The sequence below is a fragment of the Dreissena polymorpha genome, chromosome 7, assembly GCF_020536995.1.
Source record: "Dreissena polymorpha isolate Duluth1 chromosome 7, UMN_Dpol_1.0, whole genome shotgun sequence".
NCBI lineage: Eukaryota > Metazoa > Mollusca > Bivalvia > Myida > Dreissenidae > Dreissena > Dreissena polymorpha.
The window spans coordinates 71,969,510-71,991,873 of NC_068361.1; the positions used below are offsets into that span (position 1 = coordinate 71,969,510).

The window sequence follows — 22,364 nt, forward strand, 5'->3', positions numbered from 1 at the left end:
AACATGATTTTAATTCCCTACGTTCTAGTTCCTTCTTTACACGGACTCAATCTGTCTTCGTGTCTGGCGATTCGACAGTTAATCAGTTAACCTATATTTATGATACATTTTGCAAAGCTCTAGAATATGGTCTTGGAGTCAGAGTTGTATTTTTCGATATAAGTAAAGCATTTGACAAAGTTTGGCATGAGGGTCTTTTGTTCAAACTTCAAGCAGCAGGCATTCGGGGAGATTTATTAGCATTTATATCCAATTATCTTTCCAATTGTAAACAGAAAGTCATTCTACCAGGAGCAGAATCAACTCCTGCAGAAATTATCGCTTGTGTTCCACAGGGGTCTATATTAGGTCCCCTTCTATTTCTTGTTTACATCAATGACATAGGAGCTGATATACAAGCCCAAATAAACATATTTGCCGATGATACAAGTCTGTTTATGATTGTTAACTCGCCGGATCACACTTCAGCTGTTTTGCAATCAGACACAGATAAAATTTCACGATGGGCTGATCAATGGCTAGTACATTTTAATCCCTCCAAATCAGAATCAATGCTTATATCTCGTAAAATTAATAAACCGCATCATCCTCCGCTTTCAATTGGGGACGTTGACATACCTATAGTTAATATCCACAAACATTTAGGAGTATATTTGTCAAATGACTGTACTTGGCATGATCTTATAACGTTCATTAAAGAAAAAGCATGGAAGCGTATTAATATAATGCGTAGTCTCAAATCAATGCTTGATAGGACATCTCTTGAAACTATATATTTTGCATTCGTACGACCAATACTTGAGTATTCAAATGTTATTTTTGACAATTGTACCCAATATGACAATGATGAATTAGAGAAAATTCAAACAGAAGCAGCTCGTATATCAACTGGTTGTACTCGATTAGTGTAACTGGAAGATCTTTATAATGAGAAAGGTTGGGAAACTCTCAGTCAAAGACGACGAAAACATAAGTTAGTATTAATGTACAAAATGCAGTTTAGAAAAGCACCTTACTATTTACAGCCACTTCTTTCTGACACAGTCGGAGCATCTAGCCAATACCCTCTTAGAAATGCGTCTCATTTCCAGTCCAGTTATGCTCGAACCGCATCTTATTCACATTCATTTCTACCATCTACAGGTTCCGATTGGAATTGTCTTCCAGAAGAGTTAAGAGATGCTGAATCGATTCATTCATTTAAAAAACGCATTAATAGTGATCGACCAATTCAAAATCCATTGTTTTCCTATGGAAAGAAACGCTCTCAAATTTTACACACAAGCATTAGAACTAATTGTGGTGCGCTTAATAAACATCTATTCAGGAGTAACGTGGTGCGCTTAATGAACATCTATTCAGGCGTAACGTAGTTGCATCGCCTCTATGTCACTGCGGTCAAAGAGAATCATCATTTCATTATTTCCTTGAATGCCAGCTTTATATTAATATCCGCGCAGAACTTTTGAACACTATATCTATTTATTCCGTCCCCTCTGTCCAAACGATCTTATATGGAGACAGCATTCTGAATTATCAAACTAATACCAATATCGCTGAGGCAGTACACAAATATATTATCGATAGCAAACGATTTTCAAAATAGTTTTTTGCTACAGAACTTCTCTAGAACATATTTTCTAAGTCTCTACCGACATGTATGTAGAGTGTTTATACTATACTTTTTTGAACTATCGCTGTCAATTTATACATGTATCTATCTTAAACATTTCTTCTCAATCTGTTCTTCTTTTCTCTAATAACTACTATATCTCTTTATCAAAATAATTTCATTGTTGTTATATGTATAAGCAAACCAATAATGTTCGCTTGAAAACATGTAATTTAATATAACCCTTTTGGAGAAGAACTATAAAAGACGAAGTCTTCCGTTCTAATCCAAATCAAACTTGTTTGTATGCAATTGTTGTATGTTTCATGTGTAAATGCATTCTTGTTTGAAATACATACGTTTAAACTAACAGTTAACATTAATATTACCAAACCATACATTTTAATGCAGAACTTACTAAAATATGCATCATAATTGGATAGATCATCCATAATAAACAACAGTAAGCTGGTCAGACTTAATTATTTGAACAAATGAAGTACTGAGGAAGACGAAAGTCGTGTTGTAAATTCTGATCGCGGGGTCAATGTAAATTAAAAACATTGGAATGAGACATTTGTCACGTGATCAAACTACAATGATGGTCTTATTGTATATCGTGCTATGATAAGATACATCTACCACTATTATTAAATGATTTTGACTATTTTAAATCACAAAATGACACATAACGAATAAACATCGACGTAACTACTACTATTGTTTTTTCACATCCGCATCTTAATTATTGATTAATAGCTTGAGCTAAATATGTCAGTAGTATAAACATTTAGGCTGAAGTTCTTTTTCCTGACACAACTGAACGGGGTCTAGATTATTTGGATTCTAAGGATTTTTTCCAGTGGTGTTATCTTTTTAGTTAATGCTATAATTATGGATTGAAGAAACAATGACACGAAGTCATATAACCTCTCTTTTAAACAATCACCTATTGTTTGATAAGATGTATGTGTATAAATCCTTTGCATTTTTCGACATTTATTATGGTATTGTTTATTGATATTGTGTATTTGTTTTTTATTGTGTCATCATATCCGTTATCATACCATGCAAACATAAGAAAAGGCATAACTTAATATCGGAAAGCAATTTTGTGGTTGTTGGTGGAATGTGTCCGTATATGCTATCGGCAGATTTTTTTTCACAATTTAGGGACTTTGGTCGGGGCCCGTCAGATTGGGAATGGCGTCGTTTTAACTAAAATTTGTCAAATTGTTGATTTTTTGCTAACAATTACTTTACAATTGGTAATAAAAGTATTTTCAATACTATATTAGCTAAGGTTCACTTGATAGAACTGAATAAGGACATGAACCATATATTGCACATTATTTTATTTTTTAATGTCTTTATTTTTTAAACCTTCAATTTGGAATTAAGACAACCATTTGGGAAATACAAATACGTTTTGATATTGGGAATGATGCCGAATATTACAAAAATTCGGAAAAAAACTGAAAATATTCTGGCCGTTTGTGACGGTTTAACTCAGGAGTAATAAAGACTGAGATTGGTCGGGACTGGGTAGTGGGTGGGTGGTTATTTAGCCTGACGGTTCTGCGAGGGACCGCAACGTCAGGTTGGACTGTGTAAGTAGTATATTCAAAATCTTATGAACCTTACAATCCACCAATGCATAACCATATTTTACTTAACTTGCTTTCATTTAGTTCGATTCTGTAACACTGTGTCACTTTAAAATAAGCTATGGTATATGATACTTATATATATGGATAATGTTTTACGATTTAAATTGTTCATTTAAACCGAGAAAGTCAGACAGTCTTTAATTTAATACGTTTGAGCAAGTGTTAACTTTTAAAAACCATTTTGACCAAATAATACAACGGACCAGAAACACTTAAACAACTTGCAAGAAGATTCCCCCAAGGATCATTCTGTCAGGTTTGTCAATATATGTCATTCAATTTTGGAAAATACGTTGTTTGAAGTTTTCTATGCATGCCTTTATGTAAACATATGACATACCCAGCACTCTCATTTTAAACCCCAGGGTCATCATTTGAACAAACGTTGGAAAGGATCACTAGCTCATGCTGGTATAAGTAATACGATGAGGACAAACTATGTATGTTATCAACTTATGCTGAAATTAAATATAGCGCTTTATTCATAATAGTATCTTCATAATTACTTCCATCTTCATCAGATGAAAACACGACGATGATCTGAATGTAAAAACTACATGATTCTATGCCTCCTAAGCTTTTCAATGATAACGAGATCTAATGTATTATATTTTAAGTTACTGCATAGTACCTGAAAGCTATAGTTTTTATGCTCTGGTCTGTACAAAACAACTGAGTGATTAAATAGTAGTTTAATTGAAATGTATCATCTTTTATTGCAATTGAATTAAAAGTGTGATGCGAAGAGATTAATGTCTATGTGCACTGAACTGTTTATTTTATTATTATGGGCAAAATTAATTAAAATCATCAGTTTGTTTGCATTGACCGTTTCAAGGCGATGACCCCATTTTTGTTCATGGATATGCGTAAATTATGTACATGTGTTTGTCACCTATGTATGTTCGTTTTCTAGTGCAATCATTGTGTATGCAATTGTTTTGCAATTGGTGACTTGCCATAAATATAGGACCGCTTGTTTAAAAGGGGGTTTATCTCCTGCTGTGGTGCAGCTGAAATTTCACTTCACGTGTATGAATAGCATGAACATTAAAAAAGTTTGACAGAACTGAAGAAATAAGCATTTTAGCATACCGCCGCATTGATATCGGCCCGAGTTTACGTTGCCTGATATATTTTTTAATATCATAGTCAACAGGAAGCTCTTATATCAGTCAATGTTTGGAGTTACGTGGGATTTGCAATAAAGTCAACTATTTCAATCAACACGAATCAGGTTCAACAATCAAACAATTTGATACCAAGAATGTACATATTTTATTCTAGTTGAAAGTCATATATCACAAAAACGTTAATTTAAAAAAAATCACCACAGCCTGCACTACATATATTGAATGACGTCATCAATGCGACAATAAATCTTAAATATCGATATAGTCATTGCGCTCGCAAGTGATGCACACAAAGTCAAGACAAATGATAACTGTATGCTAATCCTCAACTGTTTAAACAAACGATTTAACACACCATCATCAAAATGTCAATTTCAATACACATCTCCAAAATGGCGTCTCCAAACTGTTCGGTAGAGTGTGTTCTTTAAACTTAAATTTGTCGTTGCAGTCCATTCCTGATCTCCAATTCACGACGTTTATAATTAAAGCGGATGTTCTCTTCCCAGTCGTAGTGCAAATAACTTTCTCTACACGATGTTTAAAATAAGCGATTATTCGTGTCGTCATTTCGAACGCCGTTGCTACATGTATGTCAATGTAAAAAAGCCGTGTGAGCGTACATTTTGAATATGAAAAAATGGATTGTTTTGCAGATTTTTAGGAAAGTGTGGTATGATAAAAAGAAAAACAGGTTACTGTCACATCGCCGTTATATTGATCTAAGCATCGCATGATATATTACAAAACGATGGGACAGTACATGTAACCTGTTATTGTCTATATAATTTGATATATCATCCATAATAAAACAAAAGAAGCAAATTAACAGTTTGTAAGAAGAGTCTTACACGGATCATTCTGATAGGCTTGTCAAAACATTCAGTTTAGAAGAAACTAGTTGAAATTTCCCTTATATACCTTATGTCTACTTATAACTAACCCAACAGGGCCATTCTTGACTTCAGAGGCATTATTTGAACAATCGTACGCAATTATCACTACCTCAACCTGGTATAAATGATGCGGAAAAACTGTTAATTTTTTCAACGTTTGCTGAGTTTAAAGTAAGCACCGTATTCATAATTGTAACAAGACACTTACACACGGTGGCACTAAGACAAAGATAAAAATCATATTTTTTCAAATAGAGATTAAATGAACATTCCTGCTTTATTAAGGCAAAGTTCAAATAAGGACGCAAATTCAACACTGTTCACGGATAAATAATCTGTATCACAATCTGTACCTGTATAATATTTCACCTTCATCAGCTAAACATATAGTACAACACGACGATGGTCTGATTGTTAAACCTAAATGATGATATTTCTCTTTAGGTTTAAAAAAATAACGAGATGAATTTGATACTCATTTAAGTTTCATGTCATAGTACTTAAACAAAATAACGATTCTCTTGCTCTGGTCTGTATATAACAACTAAGTTATTACATAGCAATTAAATTGTAATGTAATTGCTATGTAATTAATTGTAGTTAAATTTTCTTTAGTTGCCATTTAATTTGAATAATGATGGCGTGAGGTTTATGTTTAAGTGCACTTAACAGCCTATAAACACTCAAATTATACGATCATTTTGTACTATAGTTAAACAAATAAAGTTACCACATAAAAAAACGTTATGTTTCTTATTGCAATAGCCGAAATATCAACGCTTAATGTGATCTGGTAACAGTTTTAATGATATACAAAATGCTCATTGTTTATTTTTGTGTGTAAAAATATAATCCATGTGAATTTCCGGCCACGATATCAGAACATTTACGAGCGTACGTGAGATTGGCTTCGGGCAGCATTTCATTTAGCAGTTCATGTGTCAACATTTAAGGAAAAAAACTATATTTGTCGATTTTGGAATGTTAGCGTAAATGTACTTTACATTAAAAAAATGTTTTACTGATTCATTCATTACATTTGAATAGTTATTGATAACACTTACATAAAACAAAAAAAATCAATCATGAACATATCAGTTATTATAATATAACATTTTCTTAACTCTTTATGTCTACACTAAACAGCTCTATTTAACGCATCTTAAAGTAAAATTATGAATTGAATTTTAAGGACTAAATTTGGAAAAACTATGATTTTAGCTTTCTGGAATATGACCGAAAAACAATACAATCAGCCAAAAGGTCCTGCTTTTAAAACAAATGTAAGGAATGCTATGCAGTGTGTTTGTTAAAATTATTTGCAGATGGGAGAAAGAGAAGGAAAGAATAATAGCACAATTTATTTCAGATAAAATGATTAATAAAAAATTATGTTATTGATCTGGGTCATTGATACACTTATTTTATTGTTACTGTAGTTTAGTTGTATTACACGGTTTTAATTAACTGTGTGTACTAAATTTGACTTCTGACAAAGCGTTTGTTATCTTCATGACAGTGCCATAATTCGAACGCATGTTCTGCCCAAGTTTGAACATAAGGCCAAACGAAGATATTGGATAGGAAAAATAGGGTTGGTCCACTTTTTTGACCGAAAATATCATTTTATACCAGGAAAACTGCATCATCTCATGGCAGTTGGTCTTAAACGGATTAAACTTGTCGAACGAAGACAACAATTATTGCTGTATATGTCTTGAAAGTTGACACATGTCTTAGAGAGACAATTCATTAACGCTTGAATTTGGTCTTAACAGTATTGAACCTGTCTTTGGATGACCATTAATTATTGCTGTATATGTCTTAAAAGTGTAAGTCTGTCTTAGAAAGACAACTTATTGACATCTCGCCAACTGCCAATCAGATTCTTATCTAAATATCGATCGACCAATCAGCGTTCGATAAATCGTAAGCGCCGGTTGCTAACGACCTGTCCGCCATTTTCTAGACAAGCCGAATGCATAGTTCTCATTTATTCAACGAGTTTTGTTTATTTTGTTTGAAACAACAGGGAATGAAATATAAAGAAACGGTGTGAAGGTTTATATAACTCGGAAAGTCGGTATTTAGATATATTTGTTAGAGTAATTTAATTTATACAATTTCCAACGCGGATATGTGGTCTTGACAAGTGCGAGTGGAAGCTTCAATGTGTAGAATGACCAAAATTACCAAAATCCGCCTTATACAAAATGAATTTATTTCAGAAACTAAAAATGTCATATAAGCAATAGTAAGTATGAACGTGTATATGTAAACTAATAGGGAATATTTGTATTTGCGTAACTTAACGAAATCAACGTTATAAATCGCTTTTTATATCAGAAACTAGTGAGAATTATTTCATGTTACTATTTTAATAAACAAGTATCGATGCCACCGTTTTTTTTTTCTGCATTTTCAATTATTATAATTGATTTATGTCCCATTAGCAATGTTTAATATTATAAATATCAATTTCGTACGTAATAACATGGGGGATTTTGGTACCCGCTCGGCGTAAAAAAGCACGTAAAACTTAAGCGAATGTCTAGTTATAAAGCGATATCCGAGTCAAATTCATGTGGATAAGCTGTTTCGTTATTTTCGTAATTAAAATGGGTAAAACGCAGTGTAGAGGTGTTACTTTATTAATAATACCACCATTACACGTAGTAACAGGTTAGATTTCATTAAGCGCGCAAGCGTTTGGGAGCGTGTTTAAAGTACCAGAATACCGGTTATAGATACATACATGTAGCTAATGTTCTTTATAAACTTTGTTTTTTCATTTGCATAATAAATATATGACACAAACACCCTTTTCAAGTGTTCTAGGGAGTAAAAAATGTCCATAAAAATCATCTGGAATATCGCGTAATCTATAGGCAATATATAAGCAAAGAAGCCAATTCGGTGTTACCTTGTCTAGGTTTTCTAACAGCTTAGCCACGTGACTAAGTGGGCGGAGCGAAACTCGTCAGGGCGAGATGTTAATTAGCGCTTTAAGTAGGTCTTAAAAGTATTAAACATGTTTTTGGGTGACCATTAATTATTGCTGTACATGTCTTAAAAGTTGAAGTCTGTCTTAGAAAGACAATTCATTAACGCTTTAAGTAGGTCTAAAGAGTATCGAACATGTCGTTAGGTGACCATTTATTAAAAGTTAAAGTCTGTCAAAGAGAGACACTCATTAACGCTTTAAATAGGTCTTAAAAGTTTTGAACATGTCTGTGGGTGACCACTCATTTATTGCTGTCTTAAAAGTTGAAACCTGTCATAGAGAGGCCACTCATTGATGCTATATGTTGGACTTAAAAAGTGTTAAACCTGTCTCGGGGAGACCATCGGTTTAAGTCTGGCAAGTATGGCAACTGTCTTAACGTAACCACTCAGTATTGGCTATATGTTTCGGGCAATGGCAATGGTAAGTACAAGAAAGACAGCTCGACTCTGGAGGGCACAAGAAGAGTGTGTGCATATAACTATTATTGCGTTATCATTTTGTACAAATGTTGGTAGTATTGTAGATGGTGACAATTGTATGATGATATTTCTAATTGCTGCGGCAAATATTTTATATCATAATGTGTTTTTTCTTCACCTTTTTATCATTGCCAACAGTATTATTTTCAATAATCTTAAATTCATTTTATATGTCTTTATTTGATCTTTTGGATAAGGAAATCGATGTATGGTGTATGCAATATTTATGGCAAAAAATGTAAGCAATGATCCAATTATTTCACATAGACATTTTATGAATTAGCTTTCTTAACACTGTTGACATTATTTATCAGATTAATGTTTTAAATCATAGTTGCACTATGTTCATTAAGGTATTGCTTTTAATTTTGGGTGAAATCGAATTGCCCAGTGAATACACTTGTAACTTGTTAAAATATAGTTTTAACAATTATAATTTCTAGCCGTTTGGACATATTAAATGATCTTCCTTGCAATCTCCACATCCGTAAAGCTGCATTGGTCCGTATTTATTACGTTTCGTGTCATTATGTACAAAATTGTGATAGTTACGAACTGGCAAACATGTGTTGTTGAAGCTGAAATTAACACGATACAAACATAATAAACATTGGCTTATCTAGGCATATAGCCTTTATTGTTTAATTTATCTGGATTGTCACAATGGTGAATGAAAACGCATTGAGTGATTGCTTCATCTATCATTGGGAGGGGTCACATTCCCAGCTGACCCCCATCGCTCATTCATTTTATGTATCTTACATTAGTAATTAACGTTGGAAAGGCATATTGGTATAATATGTGATGAACATGAACTGATCAGAAGTGAGTTTTAGACAAATGCCTAAAGGTATCCTTATGATAAGTTATCTTACCAGTATCGTCAAAACTCATCTCCTTCTTCTTCTTCTTCTTCAAAGTCTTGACTATCCTAGTGGATCAACCGAGTTGTAGCACCCGTCAGGCTTTTTAGTTATCAGTAAATTCCCAGCACTATTCCCAGAACAAACACTCTTTGAAATTGTATTAAGCGGACGCGCGGATGCAGCACCTTTCGACAACTCGAAAATTTTAAAGCGTTTCGTATGCAATGTAAAAAATAGACGCCGGCATTGAAAATCAATTTTGTGAAGTCTCCGGCATTCTACTTTGGAAAGTTTGTGCTTTTTGTAAAGAACAGTACAATCAATGAGAGCAGTTACTTTCTGATCTTGTGTGTACGATTTCCACAGACATGGGAAGGATTTTTCGATCTCACTCTCTATGTCACGGAGGATAGGATCTCGTACCGCAGACAAGCCCGAACATTCAAGGACCATGTGTTGAAGTGTCTCAGGAGACTTGTAGCACACTCTGCATGTGTCATCTACCTTGTTTTTACTAAAGGATGCCCGGTCACTCTGCAAAATGTACTTGCCACACATGAACTTGAGTTTGAGTAATTGCCGGTTCGCATCGTATGTAGAGACCGCCTGTTGTTGTAGAAGAGGGTGTGGTTTTCTTGGCTTAACCATGTTCATGTTAAGATTTTGCAAAATTTTCATTGTTTTTGATTCAGCAAGTGTCTGTTGTAACCATATATTGTCTATTGTCCTGTTAACTGTTCTCTTCCAGTGTTCCTTCTCTGTTGGAGACTCGAGCAAATCTTCTGGATCGCCAAGTTCATACAGCCAGAATAACTTACGGATGTCTACAAACCAACTAGCGCTCTTGTTGCTCTTTATAGTCAACTGTCTAACAGCTATACGACGTTCCACTGCACTTTCACTTTGTAGACACACATTGTTATACATGATTAAAGCTCTCTTGTGTATTTGGATTTTTACTGGAATCCACTTATTGAGTAGATTGCAATGTCAGGTGTACTACTAGGTAACACAAGTACAGTGAAAACTCGCTATTAAGACCACTTGTGGGACTTTTCAAAAGTGGTCTTAATAGCGAGGTGGTCTTAATTCTGAGTTTTCATGAATTTGATGGACATATAATTACAACAACGTAAATATTCACTGAACTTTTATCTGTTTGCATACAATATAACAGTCATCCGTTTATACATTGTATTTATACATTGTACAAAGATAGTATTTCAAGTTGTTCATTAAAGAAGTGTAAATACATGTATATGTACTTTTCATCAAGATCCTTGATGTTTACTTAACGAATGAGTCAATTGTCGTCTGCTTAGCATTTTGTCGAATAAAAGTCGAGATTTTCTTTTTAGAATAGCTTGAACCCGAGTCTTTCCAATGCCGAATAAATCGTCGTTGAGATTTCCCATCACTTGCGTTGATCAAATCAATCTTTTCTTTTAAACACAACTCTTTCCGTTTTCGCTTATCCATTTTGAATAACGATATGGTATAAAAGTCGGTTTTTATATCCATCACGAACAAAACCGTGTTACTCAAATATCCTAACTGTTAAATTATTCGCCGTAATAAATCTTTAAAGTGTGTACCAAACAACTAACAATTTACCCATCAAAGACTCAATAATAATAATAGCTAATTGTCAATCAAGGGTTAAAAATTATAACAAGTGCCGAAAATCTAACACCTGTGTCGCAAATCGATGCCAAAAACCGTTGTCGTTAATTGTGGTTAATTGGGTCAGAATGGCTTCGTACACAAGCCCGATAGTACCACAACATCAGATCAAGTAAGGTGTGAAAATTACTGGTCGTTTGGCGGGTGTCAATTAAGAACAATATCGATAATTGGTACTGATTAAAGTGGTCGTAATAGCGGATTAGCGGGTTGGTCGGATTAGTGAGTGTAACGACCATTGAAATATAGAAGGAACAAATCGGGACTGAAAAATGGTGGTCGACTTAGCGAGTTGGTCGGAATACCGAGGTGGTCGTAAAGAGAGTTTTCACTGTAGTTGCTTTAGTATTCGTTTTTGAAAAATTTCGAGCTTATCAATTTGTGTCTTTTTAGGTAAAATAATTTTTAGTCCATATAACAGAATGGGAATGATATGCATTTTCAAAATATGTAGAATTGATGGGACGTCCAAACCACCAGCACCATAGAAACCTGACGACATAAATCTATATACTGTTCTTCGTGCTTTTTGAATATTGTTATCAACATTTTGTTCCGCTGTAGAGCTGATAGTGTGAGAACGTTTAAAACCTAGATGAGTACAAATATCAGCGTTTGTAATTTTATTTCCATATATTTCAAAATCTTCTTCAACTATTTCTTTTCTAGAACTTGTAACCACTTTGAGAGCCTCCGTCTTTTTAGGCTGTAAAATATATCTTTCGTAGTTGGCAAACGTTTCGGCCATGCTTATAAGAACTGATGTTTCTCCTGGTTTTTCAGAATTCAATGTAACATCATCTGCACATGCACTAGTGTTGCACCTAACATCACCTATAACACATCCTTCTTCCGCCATCTCTAAACGTTTCAGCAGAGGGTTGATGTAAATTTTGTATAGGTCAGTACTGGTGATCCCTCCTTGTCTCACACCCTGTAGAACCTCAAAGGGGTCTGATCTTGAATTTGCCCATTTCACAACACTAGTCGACTGCATATGAATACTTTTAAAAATTGTCCAATGTCTATCATTAACGCCAGAGTGGTATAACCTGCGTAGTAGGTGATAATGATCCACAACATCGAAAGCGGCTTTTGCTTCAAGGAAAACAAGGTCAATGTCCTCTCCCTTATCTTTATACTCGCGGGAAACCTCTTCAACTATCAACGCTGCGTGAAGTGGTGAGGTTTTGGCAGTGAACCCCCGTTGGATAAGTTTATGAAATGTCTTAGGATCTTGGGCTCTAGAGTTAAAAATTTTGTCACGGTCTTGCATTGTTCTTCTGGCTTGCTCACAGCGGATTGAACTACGAAAGAGTCTCTTTGTGGTTTTGACGTTAGAGAGTAACTGACTATTTGGATCTTGCGGTTTGCCTTCGGTAGCCCATTTCTTATACGCTTCACGCTTGTCTCGAAGAGCGATTCCAATGTCTTGCGTCCAGACTTTTAGTTTAGGTTTGGAGTTCATATGTTTTATTTCAGTTCAATGCAGATTCATAGTGTCTTTCATAACAGACATTATGTTTTGAGCAAAAACTTCGATATTCTGATTTTCTTTAAGTTCATTTGGTTTAAGCATTAATAAACCTTTTCTCATGTCTTCTGCAAATGATTCCTGATTGATTTTGTCCCATGTAACTTTAAACTTTTTTACAGATTTTTGAACTTTGTTTTTCAAAAGAATTAGTTTATTAACTTTAACCGATATTTGAACTGGGTGGTGATCAGATACATTAGAGTCGAGTTGGTTCAACACAATTTTTCCCATGGACTTACTGTTTGCATTTCTGAGTTTCACAAGAAAGTAATCTAGTTCACTTACTTCCCTGCCAAGAGAGTTTATGAAAGTTTTTCCACTGCAGTCATATTTTAAATTCAGTTCGTCTATCATATGTTTGATGTAAACTGTTCGTTTTAGAACTGGATCGTTCACCGACAAATCAACGTTCAGGTCACCTCCTATAATGATGTCATGCGAGTTTTGATATTGAAGAATTATTTCTCTTAAGATGTCAACACATTCTAGAAATTATGTTTCAGTTTCAAGTCCACCTGTCGTTGGGAGATATGCAGCTACTTTCAGATATTTTGTATGTTCTAACGCTAGCTCCAAACACTGGAGTCTCTCATTTCCGTCGGGTAGCTCTGTTATGAGGTGATTAATTTCTTTCCTCCATAACACTGCTACGCCAGCGTGGCCCCTGTTACGTTGTCCAGGAGGTACTGGATTGTAGAGATCACTGCATTTTCCTGCTGAGCAGATATTACTTCCTATTTCATTCAAGAGATAAAGTTCATATTCCTAAAGCCATGTTTCAGATAACAATACGAGTTGAGCAGTTTTAAATAGTTCATTGATGCATGTAACACTAGTTTTAACATTCTTGCAGTTGTATGCGACCATATTTATAGTGTCTGAGTTAGTTTCTTCGTTTTGTGCTATCTTCTTTGGTTGAAATTCTGGCGCTCGGCTAAAAAATGATTCTTGTCTATTGCTTGCCCTTTTGTTAGGTTAATCGTTTGGCTTACAATAGGTTTGTTTGCATCGGACAGTTCAGCAGGTTGGCTATCAGGTTGTTCACTTTTGTCAGTATTAGATGGTTCGATAGTTTCAATATCCGGGTCAGTGTTACTAGATTTCAGCTTTAAGTCCTGTTGAATAACTTTATCGACTTTTACAGTTCTGTTTTGTGGTTCAGTTATTATATTGCAGTAGTTGCTAATGTTATGCTTAACTGTCTTGGACAGTGTCAGACGTGAATTACTCTTGTTACTGTTTGTGTTATACTGAGTGTTGCTTGGAGGTTTGTACGAACGAGACTTTAGTATAGGTCGTCCCTGCATCACAGCGTGGAGCTGGTTCTTTGGAAATGCCACGAATCCTTCAGGGAGAATGACGTTACCTTCAACCTTCGTCACACTGCCTGTTGACTGAGGCACACAAGTATGAGTTCGCCCATCTCTTTGATCTGTAGTGTTAGCATTTTTCATAACATTGGAGTATACTGTATTTTCATTCAATTTTTGGTTTGGAATAGTTTCTTGAGCAGTCTGCTGTTTCTTAATGCTTGTGGTAATTGGTTGTGTTTGTGTACTAGATTTATTAGCGGTGTTACTTGATGCAAGCCACTGTGAACCAAAGCTTTCCAATTCTTGACTCACTTTTTTTAGAACTAGACTTGTCACTTGACTGTGAATTGAAGCTGCAAGCTCATTGTTTTCGGATGTACCATTCGACTGTGTTGGGTGGTTCGAATATTTAGCAGTTTTCTCAAGGGATTCAACTTTGTTTTCCAAGAACTCAATATTATTCAATAGAGTTTTAATTGTCCTTTCTTGTTCTTCACATTTAGCTTCATGTTTTTTAATATATATGTCAGTTTTTGGCTTATGCTTGTATGCTTCTGATAGTTCTTTATCTTTTAACTTTAAATCATTTTGCAATTTCCTTATCTCTTTGTCTTTTTCATTCAAACCTTTTAGTAGAGCTCGTTTTTCGTCTTGGATAGCAACCACACCTGTGTCTGTACTAACCAGCTGGTTCCCCTGTAACTGCAGGTTGCTATCGACAGACTGCTCTCCTGCCAGATTTAGCTGCTGATTTTTCCCTACACATGCCAAGCAGGAAGCTGTAATATTGTCAGTGTTAAACACAACACAATCATGATGACAAATACCTTGACAAGTTTCACAGACAATTTGATCCTGTTGCATGTCCTTACAACAGATATAGCATTGTTCAGTGTAAAGAACAGGTTCAGTGTTAATCTGTTCCTCGGTAAGAATGGCAAATGCATTTGAGACGGGTATATTTGGTAGAGCAGGAATGTTTAACGTAGAACGGTTTGCCGTTATTTTTACAGGTAGAGTCCTTGTATTATCATGCTTGGCACACAATGTACATGTGAATGGAGCATCTTCAGGTTGGTTTTTAACAAGTTCAAGTTCAGTGTCATTCAAATTCAAGCATCCATAATGTATCCAATGAGATTCATTCTTATGATTAACTGTACATTCAACACCAGTTTTTAGAGTTCTATTACACTTTAAACATTTAACCTCAGGTTCATCACTATTGGTAGGTTTACTTTCAGTACTCTTCGCCCTAGTATTCATTGAGTTTTTTTGAAGAAATAGACGTTTTTGCCTTACTTGATTGTTCAGTTGCTATTGTAGAGTTGAGCAGTGCACTCTGGATACTTTCTGCCAACAGTTGATTCACACTGTCTAGGTTTACAGGTTGTCCATTCACAGAAGCATGCCTTACAATGTTCTGTATCGCTGAAAGGTGCTGCCCTACAAACAACTGTGTATTCTGTCCATTTACCATGAATTTACTTGTAGTTGAATAAATGTAAATAGTGTAGAATTTATATTTTATGGCATATGAAACTGAACTATTTTTCTGATCGACTGTCGATTGGATAACTGTATCATCTTTGACTGATGTATCATTTTTATAGAAATACAGAGCAGCTTCCTTAAGCAGTTCGAAGGTAGCCAGATCAGCGACGATTACAACATTGCCGTTCTTAATTTCGAAGTCCAAATGTTTTGAACGTCTAGCTGCAGATAGTTTTTTTTGCTAGACTCTTATCCATTCGGAGCTGATATTCGGTTACCTTTTGTGCTTGTACGGTCTGACTTCCAGAGGAGCCGGGTACTTCAGGTACCTTACCAATCGCCAACCCTTGCTGTGCCCATCTTGTTCGTTGGACTGCCATGCCATCCTTACCATTCCCAACCATTGTACCAATTAACACTCTGACCAAGTAACTCTTAATGCAAAGAGCTAGACAGATATTATAGTAAAATCAGTATAAAATGTGTACAATCGACGATTTAAAACTTAAAAAGATTGTTTGTTTAAAGTATCAACGCTCGTATTATCGATAGGTGCTGCATAAACAAACGCGCTCGTAATGCAAATGTTATTTTTATATTTATTTGTTTTCACTCGTGAAAAACAAGATGTCGGATTTTCAAATTTGTCCTTTCCAACTACAATTTCACTTTTTACACAAACCGTATCTGGGTTTTACCTACACAAATGACTAAAATCAGTAATATAAAATGTGTGTGTGACAATAAATTGTCTTAAAGTTCAGGTAAAATAAACAATTTGTAAAAAAAATCTTCTCTAAAATTCTCAGTCCGTTACACTTGTTTACATCGTGACGTCAACATCACGGTAACTGCGGTACATTGAAGGCATTTGCAACTAAAAGGATCGTTATAAACAACAAATTGTTGATAATTGCTCAGTCAAAACAAGGCCTAAGGATTATCGCAACGGAAGAAAATAAGCGCTTTAAGCATGTGCATTTGTGTAGTGTTTCCACCACAAAGCTGCATATTGCGCTTTACGCCGCTTTGCATTAACCGCCTCGCCGACACTCACTGGGAACATATCTACTATACATAGCAGTAAAAGTAATAATAAAATTACAATTTAATTTTGAAAAATTGTGCTAAATATATGAATAAGTAAAATTTAAAACTATTCAATGTCTTATAATGATGTATTGAGAATTTGTTTAAATTTTGGTATTTTTATGGACGAACATGAGTTTTTGTATAAATAAATAAATAAATCAATAAATAATTAAAGACTTATATATATATATATATATGTGTGTGTGCAATCTTCGTAAGATTTTTGTGTAAATCTTCGGAGTACGGCAAGTGTAAGGAAGCTTGCTCATATATATTTCCCGAATACACGGTACTTGATTAGCTCGTCAGTGCATTACTTTGGGTTTGGAAACATTCTGTAAACGATTCATAAAATGCAGGCGTTATACGTGCTTATGTTGCACGAACCGGGTTTGTCGATAATACGGCGTTGTTTCACATATACAATTTTAGCATCATTCAATATAGTTATTAACAACTAAAATATTCTCAGAAGTCAGAGTTTAAAATAATCAAAGTACCTTTTAATATTCGAGCTCGGCAGAGATGTTATTAAAACAAATGTTACCAGTGTATAAAAAGTTTAACTGAATTGACCGAAGAACCTACATTCTCAGACCAAGTTTCAAACAGATTGGACACAAAATGTGACTTTTACAATGTATTAAAGGCTTTAAAATGAACACTGCAAACCACATGCAGCGAACAAGATTTATGAAATTGGACTAAACGTGTGATTTCTAGAGTGTTCACAAGAAAGCACTAAAGCCATATAACGAAAACTGCCCTGTCCCCTAGATGCCATATATGTCGACAAAAAACAACAATTTTCGAACATGGCCGGCGGAGCTATTATAAAAACAAATATTTTGATCAAAACAAGTTTCGAACTCGGCTGATTTATCATGAGAACAAATGTTCTGACCATGTGTCATGACGATTATACTACAAATGTGACTCATAGAGTGTTACAAGGTTTTAATTAAGCAATTTTACAAAAACTGCCCTTCGACCTGGAGGTCATGTTTCTAAATGGACCGAAATAATGTTCGAACACAGTTAAGACATTATTAGAACAAATGTTCTGCCCAAGTTTCATTAACGTTGGACCAAACATGTAACTGCTAGACTGTTAACAAGGTTTCAATGAAGCCGTATAGGGTAAACTTCCACGACCACTGGCAAATTTTATTGCAATGTATGGGAACCTTTTTCAAACAGCTGAACTCGACCGAGCTATAATAACAACAACAGTCCCATGTTAAATATGATTGGAGTAAAATGTGCACTCTAGAGCGCTTACAAGGTTTCACTATGGTGATACCATAAAAACTGCCTCTCCCCAAGCCATGTTTATCGACAACTGGAATAATTCTCACACTCGAGCCAGATATCAGTAGAACACATGTTTTGACCAAGTGTCATACAGATTGACCTAAAACTGTGAAACCTAGAGTGAAAACAATGTTTATCTATAGCCATTTAAGGAAAACTCCCCCGGCCCTTGGCGGCTTGTTTCATAACAAAACGAAACTACTTTCGAAGTAAGCTGATATATCATTAGAAACCAATCGTGTGACCAAGTTTCATGACGATTGAACAATACATGCGACATCTAAAACGTTAAGACGCTTTTTATTTAATTTGACTTAGTGACCCAGCTTTAACCCACTCTCTATCTCGAGAAAGATAATATATTTACACATCTCCTGACCAAGTTAAATGTATATTGGACTTTTTCTTACCAAGATTGATAAAAATTGGAAATAAATGAGGCATCTTAAGTGTCAAAAATGTGTCTTCTAGAGTGTCAAAAATGTGCATTTTGAGGACGCACAATGAACGACGAACGACGGACAAAAACTGATCACCAAAACTCACAATGAGCACGTTGTGCTTAGGTGAGCTCTAAGCATATAAAAAATTTAACATACATAATATTCGTAATTATAATCCATAAAATGATTATATTCACATATGCTTTTCAGAAAATGCATGTGAAACATAAATTTTATGGGGCTTTCTAATATCGGCCCGTAGCACATCTGAGTATAGAGTGTCACTTACAAATATAATCAGTTTAGACTTTAAATTAACCATTCTGCCAGCAAAATTATCTCAGAGCAAAAACATAAGAAGTATAACTATTAGAGACTCTGTGTTATCATAGCTAATCGTAGTTCGTCATGCACAACATTAGCAACGACATCGACATGTGTGTGTCGTCCTTAGGCAAACATGCACACTTTCTTTTTAATACATTTGCCTTTTCACAAATAGGCAAATTTTGATGAAACTATATTTGCAGGAATGATCCTTTGGTTATCTTCTAAAACAGTATAAATTATAGCGATCATTTGCTTGAAAAAATCACTTAAGGTGAGAATAATTGTGAGGAATTTAAAATGCACTGGTTACTTTCCGTTGCACACTGTTGTATTGAGTGCTAAAGAGAGATTTTATCATAGGATAAGGGGAAAATATCATTAAACAAACACTCCCTCATGGAAATAAAATCGTTACGGTCTGTTCAATAAGAACGTCACCTGAACAAGACAAATTTTTTAAGTGAACAATGCAAATGACATCTTTGTAACTAGTGCTCGAAATGTAATTTTCGAACGCATTACATAAAACAACACTTCACTGAAAAGTTAACAAAGTGCTGTTTTTATGAAAGTTACATAAAGAATTATTTTTAAGACTGTTGTTGCATTGTGAATATAAAGGAAAAGGAAGATACACATTCGCACGTATTTGCAAACACCAACAAGCATTTACACACAACCATTCCAACGCAAACAACCAAAACACTCAACAACAACAAGCAACACCCAATCAAACCCACTCATTACACTAAAAAAAACACAAATCACCATCCATATACACGAATGAACCCGACCACATTAAAAAAATTTACACCCGAACTCTCCAACGCCCCCAAAGAACTATGAGATTTTCAAACAAATCTAAGGTTACCAAACTGGAAACAGCTGAGTATCTACCGATTTAATTCTTTGACACCAACCATTATGGTAGCTATCACGCAATATAAAGATTAATAGTAATGCCAAGCAAGTTATATGTTTTAAAAGCATGATGAAGTAATAGTTCGTAACTAAGTTAAGTAACGGATTAACGTGGTCCATAGGTCAATACGGTAGTTGCAGCGAAATGACTTCTGGTTTTGTCCATTAATCTTAGTTATATAACTCTGAAGGATTATATACCGTCTCCCAATGTTGATAACATTTGTATAATGAAATGAAAATGCCACGATGTTTACAAGTATGATCCAAAGAGCCGAATTTCTTTTACATATATGTTGTTATTTTATGTATTTATGTAATACATGTAACAGTTTACAGTTGAGTGAAGCATATATTTAAAGAGCAAAATCAGGACAACTAAAATAATCTTTGCTTAACAATGCAGAGTGTATACAAAACATTTTGAGTTTTGGTGTGATTATACGAGAGCCTATGTGTGAAAAACATTCATAAGTACACGTACGCAACTACAGAAGGAATTGTGTCAGAAGCATAATTTTAAAAGCAACATTTTCTACTTACGCTGCCCAAACAATCTTTTAATGTCTCCCGTGATTGACACGTCATTCTTAGCTCTAGTCTCTACACTTGGTTTGTCAGCCTGAAATATTTGGATCACTTGAAGGCGAATTCTGAAATACACAAACTAGATTTTAATTTAATACTAAACACGTCATGTACAAACACATGCATACTTGTAAACAACGTTACATACATACATTTAATAAAACATTTAGTAACACTGAATAGAAAGTGTTGATAATTGCAGATCGGAGTAAAAATGAGTAGGAATTAACAACCAGTTAAACCACGCCGTAAACAATAAATGGTATAATAGGAAAGAAGTGGTCATTACTACAATCGCCAATACAACCCCTATGTTGATTCGAACGAAAATGGGCATGATAACGAAATTTATAAATCGTTTAAGAATAAATTTGGGATCATAATTACATTCAAATAATGCGAACATAGTATACTATGGACTTGTGCATTCACACACGCACATACACTGAACGATCTAAACAGCGATATCTAACATACCACAAGCATTTGACAAAAAATTCTACTCCAGAAACCTTTATCCGGAGAAAAATTCATATCACCACCTGATAATCTTTCATTGTAGGCAAGATACCAATTGCATGTTATTTTGTCAAAACTTTACTAGGTCAAGCATATAGCATACAAACATGTGTATAATTTCTAAAACACTTTTTCCTCATATTTTTACCAGTTGAATAGAGTACCCATTACTTAACTTCCTTGTGTGTATAAAGAACGCTAAACGTTCACCTAAATTCATGGACATTTTTATGGAAGACTTGAACTCGTTGTTTAATATGTTACCCGACTTGGAACATGGCGTTTACATTGTCAAGGTAAACAATCTGACTAAGTTTCATAATTTTATCACGACTGAGTCTTAAATTAAATATTGCCTCTAGTTGGGGGTGGTTAAACGTTTTGTTTTAATTGACCTGCTGACATTGTTTGTGGATGAACCTGACTAAGATTCAAGTTTTGCCTAAATATAGTTAAGATACACATTTTGACTGCGTTTCATGAGAAAAAATGTTTCCCCTAGAGTGATGAGATTTTTTTTTATAAAGATTTGACCTGGTGATCTAGTCCCTAAGCGCATGTGACCCTGATTCAGAGTTCGGATAGATATTGTAAAGATAAACATTCTTACTAAGTTTGGTCGAGATTGGGTCGTTACCTGATGGCCTTTTTAATGCATGTGTTCCAGATCAAAGCCGTTTTATAGATATTGTCAAGATAATCATTGTGCTAATGTTTTAGCAAGATTTATTCATAGTCAAGTCGATTTGTGTGAAAATAATAAAAGCATGAAACTTGGCAGAAATGTAGTTAAGGTTATAACACTTAATTTTGGATATCGACCCTTCTGAAAAATCAAAATGGCGGATTTTGGCAGCCATTTAAAAATATCGGCCATATTTTGTTCATAAAAAATCTTCAACAAATCTTAACAAATACATTTTTTTATCTATTTCAATAAAATTTGGTTTACACATTTCTAATACTAACCCCAATCAATAAATTTCTTTAATTGGCAAAAGATACGACGACAATATGAAAAAGCGGCCATTTTGAAAAGTACGTTTCTTGAAATGGCAAACAAAAGAAAATACATTTATAAAATTATATTTTATTAATAGTAGGTAATCTTTTTTCATTAAAATTACAAACGCTTACATATTTCTTTTAATGTATATCCTAAAACATTATCTTTGTTAATCATTTTTCAACTCAACACATGTACATATACATAATGGTTGTCAGACTAAAATGTTCTGCAGTTATTAACGCGACGTCTTAGCAACTTCCTTCGCAACGTCTGTCATTCCAGCACATGATTGTGTAAATAACTGGGAGACTTTAAACAAAGCAAAAATGGTCTTTCTAAATGATGTAAGCCACGTTAATAGAGTCTTTCAACAATTCCAATTGTCAATGACATTAAAACGTTGTCTACGAAATACACAGATCAGTTTGAACATTTAATGAACGCTGCCAACAAGAATC

General features: G+C 34.5%; 1 protein-coding gene across 1 annotated transcript in view; it reads right to left on the bottom strand.

Annotated features, from left to right (window-relative positions):
* The window catches only part of LOC127839820 (caspase-3-like), a 30,332-nt gene extending 19,742 nt beyond the window's left edge, over window positions 1-10,590 (bottom strand). The window contains exons 1-2 of the mRNA XM_052368207.1: window positions 10,019-10,590; window positions 9,673-9,728 (exon numbers count right to left, since the gene is read on the bottom strand). Of these exons, the coding sequence (XP_052224167.1) occupies window positions 9,673-9,728; window positions 10,019-10,590 (628 nt within the window). The remainder of the gene's footprint in view (window positions 1-9,672; window positions 9,729-10,018) is intronic.
* Between the last annotated feature and the right edge of the window lie 11,774 nt (window positions 10,591-22,364).